Source organism: Lepidochelys olivacea (genome assembly GCF_965140295.1).
Source record: "Lepidochelys olivacea isolate rLepOli2 genome assembly, chromosome: 6".
In the NCBI taxonomy this organism is placed as follows: domain Eukaryota; kingdom Metazoa; phylum Chordata; order Testudines; family Cheloniidae; genus Lepidochelys; species Lepidochelys olivacea.
The window spans coordinates 5,980,142-5,997,629 of record NC_140416.1 but is presented as its reverse complement, the minus strand read 5'-3'; the positions used below and the strand labels follow the sequence as shown (position 1 = coordinate 5,997,629).

General features: G+C 48.6%; 1 protein-coding gene across 1 annotated transcript; it reads left to right on the top strand.

Moving 5' to 3' along the window:
- Positions 1-2: 2 nt before the first annotated feature.
- On the top strand, positions 3-14,524 carry LOC311522448 (uncharacterized protein). The gene is made up of 7 exons (XM_084631788.1): positions 3-152; positions 1,660-1,786; positions 2,720-2,833; positions 5,148-5,237; positions 5,838-7,397; positions 11,975-12,184; positions 13,567-14,524. Exons 1-5 carry the CDS (start codon positions 18-20, stop codon positions 7,277-7,279), a joined length of 1,908 nt encoding a protein of 635 aa, XP_084487914.1. The 5' UTR covers positions 3-17; the 3' UTR covers positions 7,280-7,397; positions 11,975-12,184; positions 13,567-14,524.
- The last annotated feature ends 2,964 nt before the right edge of the window (positions 14,525-17,488 follow it).

Genomic DNA, 17,488 nt, shown 5'->3' with positions numbered 1-17,488 from the left:
CCTAGACAGGCCCAGGCATGACTGCGCGAGGGGGCGGGCGAAGGGAGGGACCTTCTCGTGCCCGCCGCGGAGACCCGGGGGCCGAGCCCGGCCCGAGCGGCGCGTGCGGGAGCGAGCCCCCTCTGCAGGCTGCAGCCCCGGCGCGCGGGGCGGTGAGCGGGGCCCCGGGAGGCGCCGCCAGAGGCGGCCGCGGAGGGAGGGAAGCGGCCGCGGAGGCTGCGAATCGCTGCCCGGGGAGGAGGCTGCTGGTGCCGGAGCCGAACCGCGCCTGGACCGGAGCCACCCCCCGGGAGGGTCCGCGCCCCAGCCAGCGAGAGCCCGACCGAGCCCCCCCGCTCGCTGACGGGGGCAGGCGGGACCCTTCCCCGGTGCGGGGCTGCGGGGGCTGCCGGGTTCTGACCCCTCCCCGCAGAGCAGGCACCGGCCGGGGCTGGGGGGCGGCTCCGTTCGGTCGGTTCCCCTGGCCTGTGCCACGGGGGCTGGGCCCGGCCCGCTCGGGACACCGGGCTCGGCGCCGGGCCGGGGCCGCTGCACACACCGGCGATGGGAGCGCGGGGGGAGGCTGCGCTGGGTCCGTGGGTACCGCGGGGGGAAGGTTCCTTCTGTGAGCGCCCCATCGGGCAGCGTGCTGGGGATCCAGCCCGGGGCCTCCAGCGCTACCAGCCTGGGCTGCTCCTGCTTGAGCTGCAGCTCTCTGGCTGGGGCTCCCAGGGTCTGTGCAGATGGCAACTGAAACCTGCAGCCGGGCTGTGCCAGCTGATGGGGCTCAGCCTAGGGGCAGTTTAATGGCAGTGCAAACATTTGGGCTCCTGCTGGAGCCTGGGCTTTGGGACCCTGCTCTGTGTAGCTCAAGAACAAATAAAGTTGGTCCAATAAGAGATATTACCTGCCCCACCTTGTCTCTGTAATATCCTGGGTCCAACACGGCTACAACACTGTAACCCTAATTCCTGCCCAAGAAAGAGGGCAAGCCCAGGGAGGGAGCACCTGGGGAGTGAACCAACCCTGCACACACCCCACAATGCCACTCCAGTGCCCCACATTCACCCTGCAGTAGTGGCTCCAGCAGAGTCTTATGGGGCTGCCTGCCCCCAGTGCCCTGCTCTGGGCATTGCCTCATGGCTAGAAGGGTCGTAGTGCTACTCAGGTTTGGTCTGCCCAGCCCCCCAGCATGGTGACAGAGGGTCAGGTGTGCAGGCTAAACGTAAGTGGGGCTTTGACCTGGTGCTCCAGGTTGCTGCGACACTCACTGACATTTGGCCTGCCTGTCGCATCACGACAGAGGATCAGGAGGACGCTGCCTCAGAAGTGATGCAGCTCTTTGTGACAGGATACAACACCCACAGCTGCGGGCTGGGCCCAGCTCTCAGAGCCACCACTGTGTGGTGAATCACAGGCATAGAAAACACGAAAGCTCATGCTCAAATAAATTGGTTAGTCTCTAAGGTGCCACAAGTACTCCTTTTCTTTATAGAAAACACTCTTCATTACTTTTTTTACGCTGCGCAAACCCACACCCATAATAATGGTACAAACTTGCAAACCTCCTAGGGCGCTCCCGGTTCCATGGACCACGATACATCTGCCTCACCTGCAACAGCTATTCCTCTACCAGTGTGTAAACTTTGCCGTGCTGAGTTGGGTTGTTTGTCCTTTCAGATGTCGGTGACGTTTGAGGATGTGGCCATGTATTTCTCCCCAGCGGAGTGGGCCCTGCTGGGCGAGGAGCAAAGGCAACTTTATAGGCACATCATGTGTGAAAATTACCAGATTCTGGTCTCATTAGGTGAGGAGCTATGTCTGTGATATCAGGGCCCCACTGCACTGGGTGCTGCACAGAGACACCGTAACTGAGATGGAGCATTGGTGTGAGTGGTTGGGTGGAGAGGTGTCTATGGGGTTGGAAGCAGTGGTGCATGGGTGTGGATGGATAGAGGTGTGTTTAACTGAGCAGAGCAGCCAGTTCATGGGGGGACCAGGTGGGTGAGGTAGTATCTTTTACTGGGCCAATTTCTGTTGTTGAGAGAGAGAAGCTTTTGAGCCACACAGAGCTCTTCTTCCGGTCTGGGAAAGGAAAACTCTCTCTCACCAACAGAAGTTGGTCCAATAAAAGGTATTACCTCACTCAGCTGATCTCTCTAATATCCTGGGACTGAAAGGTCTAAAACTACACTGCATATGTTCAAGAGGATGCACTTCCACCCATGGTCACTAGGGCTCTACAGTTTAGTGCAAGAGAATTCTGGCTCTTGTAGTTCCCAGACAGAGCACATGAGCAGAAAACAATGGTGTGTTCTTCAAGCCAACAGTATGAAAGCCCAGCCAACACCACAGTTAAGGAGAAAGGCAGACTGGGTTCAGCTATGCGGGTGTATGCTGGGTTAATCTATGCTGCTCTGGCTGGCCTGGGTCAGTTGACTCAGGACGTGGGACTCAGACTGTATGGCTAAAAATTGCATTGTAGATGTTCTCGGGCTGGTGCCTGGGCTCTGGGATCCTCCCTCCAAATATCCACTCAGCAATTTTACAATCCCACCACTGCCGGCTACCAGGAGTGTTGACCATAAGCTGCAGTTCATGTTTCTAGGGAAAACAATTGCCTATTAGCCTTCACAATTAGCTGATTGCCTAATTGGCACAAACACTGCATGTGCATCTGTGGAAAGTGCAGCACTTCTGTGCCTAGAAGTGCTTAGCGGTGATGCTTTTCTCTAAGCAGGAATCAAAACCCCCAAACCAGTGGTGATCTCCAGCATAGAACGAGGGGAAGATCTATGTGTTCAGGGTCTCACAGAAGATGAAGATGGGGACATTCTGAGACGTACCCACCCAGGTGAGGAAGGAGTTAAAGTCATATGGAGGGATCGAACAAGTAGCTGAAGGCAGCTGGAATCCTGATATGTTTTGGCCAAAGTGACAGTAGATCTCAGAATGCTAGTCTTTTAGTCTAATATTAGGCTTTTTTAGAACAGTATCACATCGGCTACCATTCAATTTGTGATCCACTATAACCGTCACGTTCTTTTCTGCTGTACTGCTGCCAAGGCAGTTATTCCCCATTTTCTATTGTGCATTTCATTTTTCCTTCCTAAGTGAACTATTTCATACTTGTGTTTCTTGAATTTCACATTGTTGATTTCAGACCAATTCTCCAGTTTGTCAACATCATTTTGAATACTAATCCCGTCTATCAAAGTGTTTGTAATCCTTCCCTGGCTGTCTGAATCATTGGCCAAGCAGCACTTGGGTGTCTCCGTTCCAAGTTCAGGCCCAATTTTGTAGGTACTCAACATTGTTCCATCACTTTTTTGGGCTCTCAGTTGACATTAATAAGGGATTTCGTTATTACTCCCCAGGATTAGTTGGGAGACAACATCATGTTGTGGGAGTGAGGAGACCTGAACTCTATTCCTCATTCTGCCACTGAGATGCTGGCAGACCTTGGACAATGTTGTATTAATTCATATAGACTACATGGGCCTAGAGAGACAAAGATGTTAACATGACACTGTCATGGGCAACATTAAAGAGTGTTAAATAAGCTTTGGGGTCAGGAATATAGAAACAGTAGCCTGCGTAGTACCATGGAAAACACCACAACATTTTTTTTCTATTCTTTTATTAAAGATACAGGAAAAAAAAAGGAACAAGAGATAAGGCATTTGAAATGTCAGGGATGATGTAATACTTTTATTTTGACAGTGTCCCTTGTTGCCTTTCCCTTTAGCTGGAGAGAGTCTTTGGACAAAAGTTCTCTGTTGGAAAGTCTTTTAGATAGTATTAAACATGGTAATAACTGTCCTTTTGAAATATCAAAGCTCTTGGAGCTGTTGTTGATATTATAAAAATTCGATCCCGTTTCCTAGGAGACAAAAAAAGACAAACCCACTCAAGACGGAAGAGAAAAGAACAGCATGGATAGAACATGTGGCTTCTGACTCGGGTTTACTCTTACTTGCCGCTTCATGGCTGGAGAAACACAGGCATGGCACATGGTCTGATCAGCCAATTGGAGACCTGCCTGGCAAACGTGTACCAGCGTTGGTCTGTTCTGAACAATGCGTTTGGCTGCTTCTTTGATCACAGGCTTACAGCAAGGTTGAAAACTATGGCAGTTTTGGCCAGCTAAGCCAGACTCTTACTTATTAGAAGGCAAAGGGAGAAAAATAAGAAAGAGAAGAAATATGATGGGGAATGAAAAGAATTCATGGGAGTTAAGAGGGACAGGGGCACAAAAATCTCACATTCCAGGTGATTTGGGGGAGTTGGCGAGAACTGGTAACGGTGGCAGTATCCTCCAGCTCCCTTTCTCTGGTCCGGTCTTGTTAAGACATCTTTTAGGATTAGGATGAAGAAGATCTGGGGTCCCAAAATCAGGATCAGGGTGGCAGCTTGATGGTATCGCTCACTGCAGCAGTTGTTGGCACGCTCCTGCTGTTGCTGTTTTTTTCAGTCAGCAAGGGTTGCATTCAGTTCTGCTCCTTTATTGTCTCCTGAAAGTGTTTTCTTTTGAGAAACCCTTAAAGGAATTAGTAGGCAAAATAGCACAGCCCCTCATTGTTTTTCTGCCAGTTAGGCCTAAATTAAACTCAGTCATTTTGGTTCGTTAATGTCCAGTTCCACACTTCTCTTGTTTACAGCCATCATTTTAACACTGTCCTTGAATTGCGTTATAGGCCTTTTTTGTTTGGACTAATTCCATCATCTTGTTTATATTTTTCACCTTTTCCCATCAACATTTGTTGTTGTAGGACATTGTAACACTTATAGATTTTCTCACAGTTTTTACAATTAAATGGCCAATTAGGGTAAAATTTGTGGGCCCAATTATTACAACAGCAAATTACTCCTTTGGCTAAGGTTCTCTCCCACCCTTTGTGTATTTAGTGTATAAGTTCTTCAACATCAGGGCGATCTCTCTGTTTTTTTGTGTAGCACCTGGTACTATGGAACCATGATCTCAGTTGTGCTACCACAGTACAAAGTAACTGTCGAGACGCAAATAGCTTCCCCTCTTGTGCATTGTGGAACCCACTGTCCAACAGTGACCATAAATGAGTAATTTACCGTGCAGGGTAAAGGGCTTCTTTCAGTGATAATCAATCAGTTCATATGATGTCAACCAAAGACTTCTTGTCTTGGTGCAGATTTTCCAGATGCAGAAGAGACCTGGGACTGGTCAGCAATTGAGAGCTCCTTGGGCTTCTTCCTCACACAGAGCTCTTCCCCTGGAGCAGGTAGGGAAGCAGCTTGGCCCTTTCCATCAGTAGGAGCCAGAGAGCTCATTTCAGGAATCGTCCATCAGATGCAAACTCTCCCCTCACAGAGCATTACAATACGGATTGAAGCCCAAACATGAGAAGTGCTACAGCTCCTCACCCAGACAGCCCCCTAGAAACCCCATCTCTCCCCTTACGCAGATTCCCCCAGTCTCTCCCTCTCCCCCATTTTCCATAGAACACGGAGCCGTTGGGATCCCATCATAGTGTGTGTGTTCCGTGTGTGTCCCTCGGGAGAGGGTTGTCAGTGCTGGTGTGTAGTGATGCTGTTCTCCCCAGTGAAATGGGCCTCAGTGTAGAGAGAGGATTGTGGGGGCTGATTTTCACGTTGACTTGGAGGACTATTACCAGGGCCTATGGGACACTGACCTTCTCCTCCTTCCCCCAGCACTGGGGCCCCAGACAGTGTGGCCTCTTGCACTCAACTGCCAATAGCCAGCCCTGCTCTGAGGGGAGAGGCATGAGGCTGACTCAGGCACATCCCCCTGCTGGGAATATTAGTGGTTTCCCTTTGTGAGCAGCACAAGAAATAACATCTGTACTCTCTTCCGCACCAAGCAGGGGCAAGGACCCTGAGCAGAGCTGAGGGGCAGACTCCTGAGGAAGGGCCTGGCACCCTGGAGTCACTCAGGCCCTTCCCAGGGACATCAGGGAAGAACCATTCCAAGAAATCTGAGCGGGGAAGACACCACAAGAGGCAGGGCAGGCCACAAAGGCAGAAGAAAAAGCTGATCAGGAATGAGCCGGCAACCTCAAGAGGCCATCAGAGGAGATCCAGGCCATATCGAAAGCCTCCTGCAGAGGTTAAAGCTGAGCCCAGAAAGAGCCTATTTACCTGTCGTGTATGCAGAGAAGAATTCAAGGTGCAAAGAGACCTGATAAGCCACCACTGGATGGTTCATAAGAGACAGGAACTGTATCACTGTAGTGAGTGTGGGGAAAGCTTTAGGAGAAAGAAGGAGTTCAGAGCACATGGGAAAGCTCACAGAAAGAAGAGAGACCATCCCTGTTCTGAATGTGGGAAGATATTCAACCAGTTATCACTGCTCACTGCCCACCAGAGAATCCACACTGGAGAGAGACCCTATCATTGTGGTGAGTGCGGAAAAAGATTCTTGTACTTATCAGCTTTTACCATCCACAAGAGAGTCCACTCAGGAGAGAGACCCTATGCCTGCGCTGAGTGTGGAAAGCAATTTATGGATTCGTCAACATTTCGTAATCACCAGAGAATCCACTCAGAAAAGAGACCCCATCGCTGTAGCCAGTGTGGGAAAGGCTTCAAACTTACATCAAATCTTACTCGGCACCAGAAAATCCACAGTGAAGAGAGACCCTTCTTGTGCCATGAGTGTGGAAAAAAATTTTGCCTACGAGAACATCTGATCAGACATCAGAGGATCCACACTGGGGAGCAGCCCTATTGCTGTGCTGAGTGTGGGAAAAAATTCAGTCTCCTTCAAAGTCTCAGGAGACACCAGGAAACCCATATTACGGGGAGACTCCATCGCTGTGTTGAGTGTGGGAAAGTATTCCGTCATCCAGACAGTCTCTCTAAACACCAGAGAGTGCACACTGGGAAACTCCATCGCTGCACTGACTGTGGAAAAGGCTTTGTCTATATGCATCATCTCACTCGCCACCAGAGAATCCACACTGGAGAGAAACCCTATTGCTGCACTGAGTGTGGGAAAAGTTTCACCCAACTGTCAGGCCTTACCAACCACCTGAGAATCCATTCAGGAGAGCGACCCTATCCCTGCACGCAGTGTGGGAAGTGCTTTGCTCACTCATCATCTCTCACTGAACATCTGAAAATCCATTCAGGAGAGCGACCATATTCCTGCATTCAGTGTGGGAAGCACTTTGCTCGCTCATCATCTCTTACTCAGCATCAGAGAACTCACTCAGGAGAACGACCATATTCCTGCACTCAGTGTGGGAAGCGCTTTGCTCGCTCATCATATCTTACTAAACACCAGAGCAGCCACTCAGAATAGAGACTCTTGACCCTTGTGTTTGATGGAGGGAACCTCTTCAATTTCTTACTTCACCCGTTCCCAAAGTCTGTAAAAGTGGGAGAACTTGCTCCCACTCTGAAATGTTCCCACCTCTTCAGTAAGCAGACAGAAATTTAGGTGCTGGGTTTGTTAAAATTATTTTGTGTAGTTTTGGAGATGGAAGCATTTAACCCTACAGGTACCGAAACATTCCATTGTGGGCATTATGGGCTGCAGCTAAGAGAGAGATGACTGGAGCCAAGACTGCACTTTAGAGGTCCTGGTTTATCCTAGGCTGTTTGCTCACTGCAGCTCCCATCCTCTCACACTCCACAAATCAAATTAATTGTTTCATTTCTTCTGGGATTTTTGGGTTTGGAAAAATTGGCAAAGATTCTGGCAGAGACTGAAAAGGAGCTTTTGTCTCTTTAGTTAATGAAAGGCTGTGACATCTCCTCTGTGCCCCTCATAGTACTGAATCAAAAGGAAGGGTGTTTTTATTTGGCTTTGAGAGAAAATTATGAATCAAGCTGTCTTAGTAGTTGGCTTCATGCACAATGCAGCCAGGGCTCTGTCTTCATACCTAATTGCCAGACAAGCAATACCAGCTAGGACCTGAGGTTTGGAGAGTGGAGTTTCCAGGTCACACAATGATGATACAGCTAAAGTCAAGATACCCCTTTTCTGAAATAGCCTGTCAGACAATGTATCAGAGACAACATTTCTAAGGAACAGTGCCACCAGGTGGTGTGGAACTGTACTTTGGTTTGATGCTGCATTTCTTGGTGGATAGATAAGTCAGATTTCCATCCCCTGCTCTCTCCGAATCAGCTCTCATGTCCTTCTCGGAATAACCATATTAAGTGAATCATAGAATATCAGGGTTGGAAGGGACCTCAGGAGGTCATCTAGTCCAACCCCCTGCTCAAAGCAGGACCAATCCCCAATTAAATCATCCCAGCCAGGGCTTTGTCAAGCCTGACCTTAAAAACTTCTAAGGAAGGAGATTCTACCACCTCCCTAGGTAACGCATTCCAGTGTTTCACCACCCTCTTAGTGAAAAAGTTTTTCCTAATATCCAACCTAAACCTTCCCCACAGCAACTTGAGACCATTACTCCTTGTCCTGTCCTCTTCTACCACTGAGAATAGTCTAGAACCATCCTCTCTGGAACCACCTCTCAGGTAGTTGAAAGCAGCTATCAAATCCCCCCTCATTCTTCTCTTCTGCAGACTAAACAATCCCAGTTCCCTCAGCCTCTCCTCATAACTCATGTGTTCCAGACCCCTAATCATTTTTGTTGCCCTTCGCTGGACTCTCTCCAATTTTTCCACATCCTCCTTGTAGTGTGGGGCCCAAAACTGGACACAGTACTCCAGATGAGGCCTCACCAATGTCGAATAGAGGGGGACGATCACGTCCCTCGATCTGCTCGCTATGCCCCTACTTATACATCCCAAAATGCCATTGGCCTTCTTGGCAACAAGGGCACACTGCTGACTCATATCCAGCTTCTCGTCCACTGTCACCCCTAGGTCCTTTTCCGCAGAACTGCTGCCTAGCCATTCGGTCCCTAGTCTGTAGCTGTGCATTGGGTTCTTCCGTCCTAAGTGCAGGACGCTGCACTTATCCTTATTGAACCTCATCAGATTTCTCGTGAAAGATCCTTCTTCATTACAACAGGATACATTGTGGTGACAGGTGCTTTAACTTACATCTCTACCCATTGAGGCTTCTCGAGCTCCCCATCCTGTTCCTGTGGGGCTCAAGAACAAACAGCATGTTGTTTGGTTATGGACTGCCGTCTTTATCATATTGATGGAAGATGCAAATGCTTGACCTCTATGGATGCTGCTGTCATGATTAGAGTGTCTACATTACTTACCCAACATCTAATTCATTGTGCCATCAGAAGTCATACACCAGAAAAATGGGCATGGGCAGGTGTCAAGGCTGATTCCCACTCTGGCACTTTGAGTGCAGAAGGTGGGGGCCTGCAAGGATTCAAAACGTTAATACTTGCCACTCCTTGCTTGTATTAAACTCTCAAGGTTACAGCTTCTCTCTGACCTTGGACGGGTAGATGCTGCCACCACTCAAATGCAAAGCCCTTGGAACTCAGGAAGGAACACTTGGGAAGTCCTTTCTGTGGGGTACCCTTAAGCCCTTTCACTCCCTCCTCCAGGGTGGAGCTGAGAAAGAAAACACAGGAAATTAGCTGTTGCCCCCAGCTAATTAAACAACATATGCACAAACCTCTTAGGACACCAAAAATCCAATCCTGTTCTTTAAAAAGGTAAATTTTATTAAAAACAAAAAGAAAGAACAAAGATCTGGAATTTAGGCTTTTGCTAGGTTTTAAAAGAGCAATTCCAAAAAATAAGCACCCAAAATAGCTTTCTTGGGGGTTCAGCTTAAAGGTTACAAGCAAACAAAAGTATCTGGGGTCAGCACAGAGGAGTCCACTAGCCATAAGAAATAAACGGAAATAAACCTAATTGTGTGTTTCTAAACATTCCTGATCTGCTTACACATTTGGGGGTTCCAAATCAGTCGTTCTAGGTATGATTTGATGATCTATGATCATACCTGGCTTAATGTTTCTCATAGGATAACTGCTCCCTGTCCCTTCTTTTCTGGAGAACAACAACAGAGACGGAAGTTTTTTCCCCCATTTTAAAAAATCTGGCTTCAAGATTAAACTCGATAATTTTATGGAGGAAATGGTATGATGGGATAACATGATTTTGACAATTAATTGATCTTTAATTATTCATGGTAAATAGGCCCAATGGCCTGTGATGGGATGGGATCTGAGTTACTGCAGAGAATTCTTTCCTAGGTATCTGGCTGGTGAATCTTGCCCACATGCTCCATATTTGGGGTTGGGAAGGAATTTTTCCTTCAGGGCAAATTGGAAGAGGCCTGGGGGGGGGGGTTTCGCCTTCCCCTGCAGCATGGTGCACAGATCACTTGCTGGAGTATTCTCTGCACCTTGAAGTCTTTAAACCATGATTTGAGAACTTCAATAGCTCAGACATAGGTGAGGGGTTTATTGCAGGAGTGCGTGCCTGGGTGGGATTCTGTGGCCTGCATTGTGCAGGAGGTCAGACTAGATGATCATAATGGTCCCTTCTGATCTTAATATCTATGAGTTTAAGTTATAGCCTTCCCATTGGCTCTTTTGGTCATGTGCCCACTCCCTTTCCTTTTCCTGGGGGACTTTGTTAACCCTTTGCAGGTAAAGCAAGCAGAGAACAGCCACCAAGAGGGACTTTATAGCTAACTGGCTGGGTGGGTGTCCATAAAATCGAGCTACTCCCCACCCCCTTCATTTATCACAGCAGGGATGAGAGATGTCAGTTACTTCCTGTTATGCCTTTTTTTTTTTTTTTTAATAATTCGAATTTGTATCCCTGGACGCTTATGTGGCACTTTAGTGCCACCCAGGGCTTGTCTACACTAGACTTTATCACTTACCAAAACACTCATCCACATCCCTGAGAGATGTAAAATATACCAACCTAAGCTCTGGTGTAGACTGAGCTATGTTGGTGGGAGAGCTTTCGCCTCTCATAGAGGTGGAGATGTTATGCTGACAGGTGAGCTCTCTCTCCCCCATCGGCTTTGAGCATCTTGAATGCTAGCTTGGTGTCTTGAACACTATTGGGAGATGTAGCACTTCTAGTGTAGATTAGTCCTAACACTGAGATGTACCTGGAGCTCAGCCTTGACACCAAGTGGCCAGGAATGCAGGAAACTCTGTGAGCAACTTTGCTTCACTTTGCAGGCTGGGACTCAGGTTTGGCACTTGTTGTAGGTGTTTTCTATAAACAACTTGTGGAGTTGCAGTCCCAGTCCAGAGTGTGACAGGGTATGAAATAGCTAGGGGTCATGGGGCAGGAACAGAGATGGGATCCTGCGTGGGAACAGGCAGCTCAGAGAGACCTATTTGAGGAGAAAGAGAGGGACTCCTAAATAGAGAGGGAGAGAAATCAGTCCCAGCAACATCCACAGATCAAACTGAGCAGCAGTACTGGGCCAGTGTCTCCCCATTCCTCAAGTGGGGAAATCTGTGGCCATGCCTCTCTGTCGGAGGGTAATGATGAGATGGGACTTTGTGTCACTGCTGTGTCATCATTCCTGGAGGGAATAAAATAATATAATAGAATTATGAGTCTGAAATGGCTGCCTCCCATGTGTGTAAGTGAAGACCTACAATCTTCCCTGCACTACTGACTTTGCCATGTTCCAGTCACTCTTGGGAGATGATATTGGGGAGAAGCAGCCATCTTGCCTTTCTTTCTGGAGCTGGTTATGCCAGCTGCAGTTCAGCTCAATTGTAATCTGCTTTAAGATTGAGAAATATGCATTGTAACAAAGGAACAGCTTAAGGTTCCTGTCCAGACAAATCTTGTGTGTCCTAAAAACTCAGCAGGGGATGATTCTTTCACAAGAGAATGAACTATAAGAAAGGGGAAGAGGTGCCCCCAAATAGTCTTCTCTTTCTCTCTGCTCATGGCATCAATGACACCTGAAAGACAAAGAAAGTAACACCTCACTTGGGGAGGGTCCCTAACTGAAGGGATTCCTGCCAATAAAACTAATACAGCGTGTGGTGAGAGACTTCTGCTTGAATCCATTTAGCTAGATATGTTAGTTATTAGTTGTGTTTTACCTTTTATTTTCTTATAGCTACGGCTACGGTTTTGTCACAGAGGTTGTGGAAGTCACGGGATCCGTAACTTCCAAAGATCTCCATGACTTCAACCCTGGCATTTGAAGGGTCCCACTGCCTCCCGTAGTGGCAGGGAGCTGTGAGGTACCCCCTCCGCCTGAGTCAGTAGCCCCCCAAGCTCTCCGCTGCCATGGGCAACAGGGGTACCCCACCGTTCGCAGCCACAGGTGAGCTCTTTTCCATTGGCTTGAGCATCTTGAATTCTAGGTTGGGGTCTTGAGCACTAGTGGGAGCTATAGCACTTCTAATGTAGATTACCCCTAACACTGAGATGTACCAGGATCTCAGCCTTGACACAAAGTGGCAAGGAGTGCAGGAAAAATCTCTGGGCAACTTTGCTCCCCTTTGCAGGCTGAAACTCAGCTTGCTGCTTGTTGTCTGTGTTTTCTGTGAACAACTCGTGGAGTTGCAATCCCAGCCCAGAGTGTGACATGGGTATGAAACATCCAGCGGTCATGGGACAGGGACAGAGGTGGGATCCTGCGTGGGAACAGGCAGCTCAGAGAGCATTGTTTGAGGAGAGAGAGACCAGCCCCAGCAACATTCACAGGTCAAACTGAGCCACAGTAGCGGGCCAGTGTCTCCCCGTTCCTCAGGTGGGGAAGTCCGTGGCCATGCCTCTCTGTCGGAGGGCAATGAGGAGATGGGACTTTGTGTCACGGTTGTGTCATCATTCCTGGAGGGAATAAAATAATACGAGAGAAATAGCCGTCGGAAAGATTCTGTGTGTGCGTGTACGCGTGGCCCTGCAGTGCCGACTGTGCCATGTTCCAGTCCCTCTCGGGAGATGATGTGGGGGGAGAAGCAGCCATCTTGCCTTTCTTTCTGGAGCTGGTTATGCCAGCTGCAGTTCAGCTCAGTTGTAATCTACTTTAAATCATTATCTGTATTCAAAAAATGGGGGTGTTAGAGCACTGAATTAGTTAAAATCTCCCAGAATACTTTGTGCTCATGCTAAGCTTTATTGTACAAATGTACTAGTAGTTAAATTGCTCTAACCTTTGTTCATAATATATGCAGAATCTGTCAGATGCAAGATGTATTCTCTCAAGGTTTGCCAAATATGAACTGTGTGCTAGGTACAGTTAGTGTACATGTATCTGGTTTTTATGCTACTTGTCTGCTATGGTCTGCCGCCAGCTAAACTGTCGTGTGCATAATTAGATGATAAAAGGTGTGTAAGGTCTGCAGAATCCGGACTTTTCTGTCTCCTGTATACATCAGGGTTACATTCTTGAAAAGGGCGCTGGATACTGAAATTCAGTTGGAGATGATTCATGCAGAAGAGAATTAACTATAAGGAAGAGGTGCCCCCAAGTTTCCTCCCTCTTTCTCTCTCTGCTCATGGCATCAACACCACCTGAAAGACCAGGAAAGTAACACTGCACTTGGGGAGGGTCCCTAGCTGGCAGGATTCCAGCCAATAAAACTAATACAGCATGCAGTGAGAGACGGCTGCTTTGAATTCATTTAGCTTGTAAAGTTAGTTATTAGTTGTGTTTTACCTTTTATTTTCTTATAACTAAGGCTATGTTTTTTTTCCCCACAGAAGTTGCAAAATTCAAAGAATCCGTGACTTCCAAAGACCTCCGTGACTTCAGCCCTGGCATCTGGGAACTGCAGGGTCCCACTGCCTCCCATAGCAGCAGGGAGCTGTGAGGTACACCCACTGCCTGAGTCAGTGGGCCCCCAAGCTCTCTGCCACCATGGACAGCAGAGTATCCCACAGTTTGTAGCTGCTGCCGCAGGCCAGGGGGTACCCTGCAGCTTCTGGCCACTGTGTGGCACAGGGGAATCCCTGCAGCTCCTGACCCACTTGGGGGGCATGTGCACCCCCACAGCTCCCCCCTGCAGCGATGGCAGGGGGATTCCCTGCTCCCCACTGCTGGAGAGGGGGCAGGAGGACCCTGCAGCTTCTCTCCACTGCTGGTGGCAGGAGGACCCTGGAGAGCTGAACCCCCACTGATAGTAGGGGCCCCAAGAGCTCCAAGCCACTCCACAACTGCCCAGTCCCTTCCCTTTTTATCATGGATATTTTTATAAAAGTCAGGGACGAGTCACAGGCCTCTCTGAATTTTTCTTTATTAACAATCCCATGAACAATCCCTCATTACTTGTAATCACTTAAAAAATTCTCTGTAGTTTTAACTTGCAGTTAACTTGTAATATTGTTTCATCAAATCCAGTGTGTTTGGATTGAAGGGTTTGAGAATCTCCATATCAGATAACAGCTGTTCAATATTCCAGATGGAACCATGGTTAAAGTCACAATTATACTGACCATTTCCAATCAATAAAATCAGTGAGTCTGGTTATCTGACGTCTCAACGCACTTACCATCAGACCCCGAAGCGGATAAGAATTATTGTGCATCTCTCTTGTTAATTAATCTGAGCTTGACTAAACTGCCTCTGCAGTACATGTTATGGAAACTGTGCCAGCCCCAAATGTTAAACAATTATGAGATTTTTCTAAAATATAAAAGTTGGAGGTTTTTATTTGCTTTAGGTTTGAGTTGTTAGGGTGCACTTGTTTCATGTTTTAAAGGTTTACTCTACCACCATGAGGGCTAGAAACTTATCTTTTGTAATGAAAGAAAATTCTCCTGCAGTGCAGTGGAGACAACCTGAACCCCTGTACCACCCCTACCCCCTGAGTGCCATCCCCATCCCTTCCTTCAACCAGCTTTGGCACTTTCCCACGCAGACAGAGTCTCCTGATCTGTATCTGGGCTCACATGACAGTTGCTGAGTGATCAGGATGGGCTCCAGGTTCAGGTTATCATTATGGTCCTTTTTATGTACTCCTCAGACAGAATAATTTAATAGGAACCTGATCTGCAGTCACAGGCTCCTCTCCCCCGGGCTTGTCATCTGGTGTGCCACTCCACAGAGTGGGAGTAGGGCTACGTGGCCATAAATGGTGAAGATGGCAAGGAAAGGAAATGGGGGTGATTTCATAGATCCCTGTGGAGTGTGATGAGCCTCACAGGATACAGTGTGGCAGTGATGTCTTAGGGGCTGAAGCAGGGGCTGCCCCACAGGATATGGGGGGGGGACAGGGACCTCTCAGGGTCTGAGCCCTGTGCAGCCTGTTGTGGCCCCTCAGGGAACATTCACTGGGACTGTTAGAAATTCAGGAGCTGTTTGATCCTCCTGAGCCCATCGTCCCCTCTCGCCCCCTGCAGCTGCTGCTCCCAGGGGTTAATGCCGCAGTGAAGGGCAAAGGGCATCTTGGGTTTGGATTGTGGGATGGAGCCAATACAGGCCCAGACTGTCCCACTCTGGGCAATTCACCCTCTACTTTCAAACTGCACAACCCCGCCCCCACCCTTAATTACCAACTGCCACTCTGGGCTGAGGAAGGACCATTCTCACCTGCGCAGGGGGGGAGAAAGGGAGTTGGAGACTTATCCCCAGACTCAGGATAAAAGCTCCCAGCTGAGGGGATGAACCATTTCACTATGGGAGGGGAGGGGGGTGATGGGTTGGGTCACAGAGATCCCCTTGGGACTGTCAAATGATGTGCTGGAATTGCCTTGGAGTCGATTTTCCCTGCTAGCCTGGGCGCCCCAGACTCCTGTCTTGTGAGCCAGACATGCTAGCCTGCCCAACACAGACCCAGGGTCTGGGCTGGGCCCCCAAAGCTGCAGGCTTCACTAAGAACAGTTCAGCAAGTTACCTGTCCCCAGATACCCAGCTCCCAATGGGATCCAACCCCCAAATAAATCCATTTTAGTCTGTATAAAGCTTATACAGGGTAAACTCATAAATTGTTCACCCTCTATAACACTGATTAAACAAAATTAAACATAACACACAAGTCTAAGCCCAATACATTAAGAAACAGATTACAGGTAATATCTTACCCTGTGACAGGATTGGGACTCACCACCACAGTGCCGCCCCCTGGAACGTCAAGGAATTAGCTCAGTCTCATCATGGAGCACTTTTTGCACATGGTGCCTTGCCCGTTGTCTGCTCTGCTGCTTTGGGGACCCAGGTTGCTCCCCACTTGGCAGTGTCCTCTTCAGGACACTGCCCTCCGGCAATGCCCACTGCTCCGGTCTCACCCCCTTCCGGGGGTTTGGTGTTATCAGCAGTCTGATCTACACCAGCTCTAGTGGCCGACTGTAGCCTCAAAGTCTATCCCCTTTGTCGCAGGGTCCAGCCACAGCCTATATCAGGCCACGCTCCTCCTCAGCCAGGTGTAGTATAAGGTGGGAACCCAGGCCCACCCACTACTCTGGGTCCCAACCCAGGGGCCCTCTAGCAGCAGCCTCTCTGCCCTCCTTCTCGCCCCATGTCAAACTATTGTCCCTGGGCCACTTCCCCTTTGGCCCCATGCACCTGCTCAGCCCTTTGTAGCAAGGCCTGCAGCCTAGGGTTTTCTTTGGCCGGAGCTCCCCAGCACCTTCTACCCTTCCCCAGCACTGCTCTGTCCAAGGTGCTACCTTTCCACTCAGGAGACAGTCCTCCTCCCTTACCAGTCAGGGAGAGACTACCCTGTGCCCTAGCTGGGCAGCCTTTATATAGGACCTTGCCTGGTCCTGATTGGCTGCCCCTTTTCCCTCCCTGATTGGCTCTCCCCAGGCCTTCACTGATTGTCTGCTGGTTCGCGCAGCCTCTCTGGCCTGGTTCAGCCCTTTTCTCAGGGGGTGGGGCTCCATCCCACCACACCCCCCCCCCAAATATGTTCCAATAAGCTTCTTTTACAGACTAGACTCCTTCTTAGCCTGGGCCCAATCCTTTCTTCTGGTACAGATCTTGTTAGTTTCAGCTTACATCTCAGGTGATAAACAGGGGTGTTCTCCTAACTGGCAGCCTCTTGAGCCAGCTGAAGACAAAATGGAGGGGCTTCCAGGGCCTTTTAATATTCTCTCTCTTGTGGGTGGAAACCCCTTTGTTCTTCTGTGCAAAATCACGGCAGCAGGATGGAGTTTGTAGCCACCTGGGCAAGTCACATGTCCATGAATGATTCAACTTTTTGCAGACCAGCACCATTGTATACATGTTAGCTCAGCAGATGTGGATTGGCATCTCCCTAAATCCACTGTCAGTCAAGTACTTCCAATTACTTGAATAGTCCCTTCACAATAGGTTGGCCAAAACTCCTTTATGTGTTTCCCACAGCAAACACTTAAAATACAAGAATAGAGCCAATGCTCATAACTTCAGATATAAAAATGATACATGCATACAAATAGGATGAATGCATTCAGTAGATCATAACCTTTGCAGAGATATGTTACATGGCATATTTAGCATAAAGCATATTCCAGTTATGTCATATTCAATTCATAAGCATATTTTCAGAAAGCATATGGAGTGCAACGTCATAGGGGGATTAAATGGCAAAGGCTGAAATTTCACCTGTTTAATGTTGGTTTGGGGTTTCTGAACAATCAGATCCTTTTCATTTTCCCTGTTCCCCTTAGCAAAGGGGGATTTTTACCACCGTGACAGATTTTG

Bases quoted from the DNA above. Each gene is read 5' to 3' on its own strand.
- LOC311522448 (XM_084631788.1), top strand. From the start codon at position 18: ATGACTGCGCGAGGGGGCGGGCGAAGGGAGGGACCTTCTCGTGCCCGC. The intron at 1,787-2,719 runs GTGAGGAGCTAT...TTCTCTAAGCAG, and splicing joins CCAGATTCTGGTCTCATTAG to GAATCAAAACCCCCAAACCA. The intron at 2,834-5,147 runs GTGAGGAAGGAG...GTCTTGGTGCAG, and splicing joins TCTGAGACGTACCCACCCAG to ATTTTCCAGATGCAGAAGAG.